At 33.2% G+C, this 4056-nt stretch overlaps 1 protein-coding gene across 1 annotated transcript; it reads left to right on the top strand.

Annotated features, from left to right (window-relative positions):
- Positions 1-2526: 2526 nt before the first annotated feature.
- On the top strand, positions 2527-3300 carry LOC145039368 (uncharacterized). The gene has a single exon (XM_078987435.1). It carries the CDS (start codon positions 2640-2642, stop codon positions 3162-3164), a length of 525 nt encoding a protein of 174 aa, XP_078843561.1. The 5' UTR covers positions 2527-2639; the 3' UTR covers positions 3165-3300.
- The last annotated feature ends 756 nt before the right edge of the window (positions 3301-4056 follow it).

Here is a 4056-nt window from a genome sequence, read left to right as displayed (position 1 = left end):
GAACATGAAAGGTCTCATCCATTAAAATGACATTAAACTCATAAGTTACAGAAATGAAAAGGTTTTCAAGAGTTACAAGACTTGCCCTCAAGTTTTGTATTTGAAACATCTCAAATTATGAAAACATTAACTCTTGTAACTGAAAGGTTTCAATAGATGCAACTTTTGGGTTTATAACATAAAAATTAATTAAATAGTTTTAATTTTGAATTTTTAATAACCTAGATGCTTTGAATAGTTCAATTACACCTTATGGACTTTATTAAATTAATTAAAGTGTTTAATTAAAAGAGAAGTTTAATGAATCCATAATAACATGGTTTAAGATTAATTAAATTCAAAGTATAATTTATTAATAGATTAAACCACCAAGTATTTTAAATGTGTAAAATACACCCTTATACTATATAAATTTAAAAAGTTTAATATATTATATGTATAAGTAAAAGGTCGGTCTTACTGTTAGTAGGCCTCATTCTATAAGGGGGTATAAGGATACTGCCTATAAAATGGTGGTTTAATGGGTGTCCACTCTCACCTACCGCTTCCTTGACTAGTGGAGGGTCGTTAGCCGAACAGGTAGGATAAGACAATAATTCTCATTAAAAGTATAATGAAAATGCCAAGTAACTAAACACTTATAAATTCTCAATCTTAGTTACTTAGGAAAAATGTGAGTTTGGTGCTAACCCATGAAATTGCACTTTGCACCTTGTTAAGTCGTTAGTGGAGCGTGTGTGGTTAACCGGCACACTGATCTGGGACTGACAGTGTGTGACAAATGGTAGCTTGATGTTAATCATGGATCAATGGAGCGTGTGTAGTTAACCGGTACATTGATTAGATGATTTGTAACATTAAGTGTACCAAGCTAGTTTGCATGGTTATTACACCTTGTTTGTGATCATCGGCATCCTAGTCACAAACTTTGAAAGAGCATAATCGAGATTAAACATGCCATTGAAAAGTTCAATGAATCTAAAAAGAATCTAGGAATTTCAATTCATTTAAAACCTAAAATTCATTTTCGTTTTTCATGGTGGAAATTGGTAAATCATCATTTACCTACCTTCAAATATTTTATAATTGGATTACAACATCCCTTTTCCAAATTGTAGAATATTGTGTTGGGTCCTAGCCTTAATATTTCAGTTTGGGTGTTATATTAAGGACTTAAATCAACTAACTTGAATTTCTCCCATTATAGATGTCTAGTTCTGACAACTATGGTCTTCCCAAATCTTTTGGAAAAAGCTTTTCTCATGAAGATGATATTCCACAAGACAATCAAGGTGAAAGATTAATCCCTTCTTTGTGTTGTAGTGGAAGGTCTGTGTGTGCACATATCTTGGAGATGTTCACTCAAACCCTATTGGCAAGTTAAAGTTCACTCAAACCCTACTGGCAAGCAAACATCAAAATGGAAGGTCTGTGTGTGCACATATCTTGGAGATGAAGTCACACATTGACAGGTTGGGAATGTTAGGAATCGTTGTGTCAAGGAAGTTGGATGTTGACTTTGTTCTTCAATCACTTCCTGAGTCGTATATTCAGTTTGTTAAAGACTATTATATGACTAAAAATAATTAATTAGTAAAGAAATTGCAATGAATTAAAACTAAAATATAACTAAAGGGATGAAATAATACATCATTATAGGAGAAGGGCTTAGATGTACAAAACTTTAAACTATATTGACCACCACTCGATATATATTAAGTAGTCAATAAAAAAGAACAAAAAATGTTATATGCTCTAATGAAAATAAATGCTTAATATAAAAATATTAATAATAATTAAGATTTAAAAAAAAAAAAGTCTCATTAAAAATGTTCTAAGAAACCCTTTGTTTTATGGGAATAGGACTTACTAAGGTAATTAACTTTTTGGGTTGTTCGCATATAGGTAACTATCTTTTTTTTTTTTTGTACACATCTAGGTAACAAACTTTTTGGAACTGTTCACATATGATCATTATGAACTTTCAACAAGTTCATAATTAATTATTTTGTTCATAATTAATTATTTTGTTCATAATGGTTATATGTGAACAGTTCCAAAAAGTTTGTTACCTGATGTATACAAAAATAACATAGTTACCTACATGTGAACATACCAAAAAGTTAATTACCTTAATTAGTCTTATTCCCTTGTTTTATTGAGGAAATAATCTTTTACTTTAATGATCACATTTTAATAGGATATATAACATATCAAGTTATCAACAATTATTTTTCTTAAAACACAGGAATTTTATATTAGAAAAAATAAAACAGTAAATCTTCGTATAAAATATAAAAATTGTAAAGGATTTTCTCAAAATTTCATTAACATCTATTTTTTTAAACCTCTAAATAAAATAAAATGTCAATTGACCATCAATTTGAAAAAGTAGACAACCTTTTTTTCTTCCTTATACAATAAGCAACAAATTACAAGAGGCATCATATAGCCGTTATCAAACCAACGGTCATCAATGCATATGTATCTGTATCTATACATATAAATTAACACACCAATGCCTTCTCTTCAATACCATCTAACATCTCCTCCCAATCTCCGCTACTGTAATTACATCGCCACCAAGTCACCAACACCGCCACCGATCGCCGGAAAGTTCAGACAACAAGCTTAAGCAAATGGGTTTCTCAAGCGATGTTCAATCACACTACAAGACCCATAAGCTCTTCCTCATCAGCAATTACGTCTTACTGGGAGCAGCCTCCAGTTGCATCTTCCTCACACTCTCCCTCCGCCTTCTCCCCTCTGTCGCCGGCGGACTACTTGTCCTCCTCCACATCATCACCATCGCCGGAGCCATCTCAGGATGCAATGCGGTGTCTGCCGGGTCAAACAAGTGGTACGCAGCCCACATGGTGGCGGCTGTCCTCACCGCGATTTTCCAGGGATCTGTATCTGTTCTGATTTTCACAACGACTTCGAATTTCTTGGCGGCGTTGAAGTCGTATGTGAGGGAGGACGATGCGGCGGTGATATTGAAGATGGCCGGTGGGCTCTGTGTTTTGATGTTCTGTTTGGAATGGTTGGTTTTGACTCTTGCTTTCTTCTTGAGGTATTATGCTTTTGTTGAAGGCAGCCGGACCGGCGGGAAGGTACAGGCGGAGGAGAACTCGAAGGTGTGGACACCACCGTTCCAAGTATAAGGCATGTGATGATGATGAAGAAGGAGATATAAATTATATATTAAATGAATTTTGTATGATGTTTTATTTGTTTTGAATATGTAACTTTATTTATTTATTTATTTAAAGAATCTGCTGCTGCTGCAGCTATGCTTCATTCGTTCTTTAAGAAAATGTTATACAGAAATTTGTTGATGGGAAGTGAAAAAAACTCATCAGCTGACATAGACACCAGTTAACCGATGAAAACTTTTTACCGAGGCACCGAGCCACTTTTTTAACATCCAAGGGTCCATAAATATTATATCAATTGCTGTCCCATCTTCAATCTTTTAAGAAATCTTCCTAATCCTACTAGGGTTGTAAACGAACCAAACGAACACGAACAAGGTCTTGTTCATATTCGTTCGTTTAAGTTAGCCGAACAACAAACGAACACGAACGGATAAATGAACGAGATTTTCTTGTTCATATTCGTTCGTTTAACAAATTACTTTGTATGTTCGTTCGTTTATGTTCGTGAACATGTTAAACGAACAAACATAAACGAACAAAGATAAAAAAAAAAAAAAAACACAACTGAACATATATGAACATAAACGAACATATAATATAGCAACATAATAAAAAATAATTGAATATAGATAAATATAAATAAACTTAAACGAACGAACATAAACGAAAGTAAATGAACATCATAAACGAACGTTCACAAACATAAATGAACGAACGAGACCATTGTTTATGTTCGTTCATTTAACTAAATGAACGATACTTTTTGTTCATGTTCGTTCATTTATTAAATAAACGAACATAAACGAACTCCCGCCGAACAGTTCACGAATGGTTTGTCGAACGTTCAGTTCGTTTACAGTCCTAGTTCCTACTACCAGAATCTTTATAATTTTTTTTT

The sequence above is a fragment of the Lactuca saligna genome, chromosome 1, assembly GCF_052625555.1.
Source record: "Lactuca saligna cultivar CGN05327 chromosome 1, ASM5262555v1, whole genome shotgun sequence".
Lineage (NCBI taxonomy): Eukaryota > Viridiplantae > Streptophyta > Magnoliopsida > Asterales > Asteraceae > Lactuca > Lactuca saligna.
Note: the sequence above shows the minus strand (reverse complement) of the source record. Positions and strands in the feature narration are given on the sequence as shown.

Excerpts from the sequence above, each read along its gene's own strand:
- LOC145039368 (XM_078987435.1), top strand. The coding sequence starts at position 2,640 with ATGGGTTTCTCAAGCGATGTTCAATCACACTACAAGACCCATAAGCTC.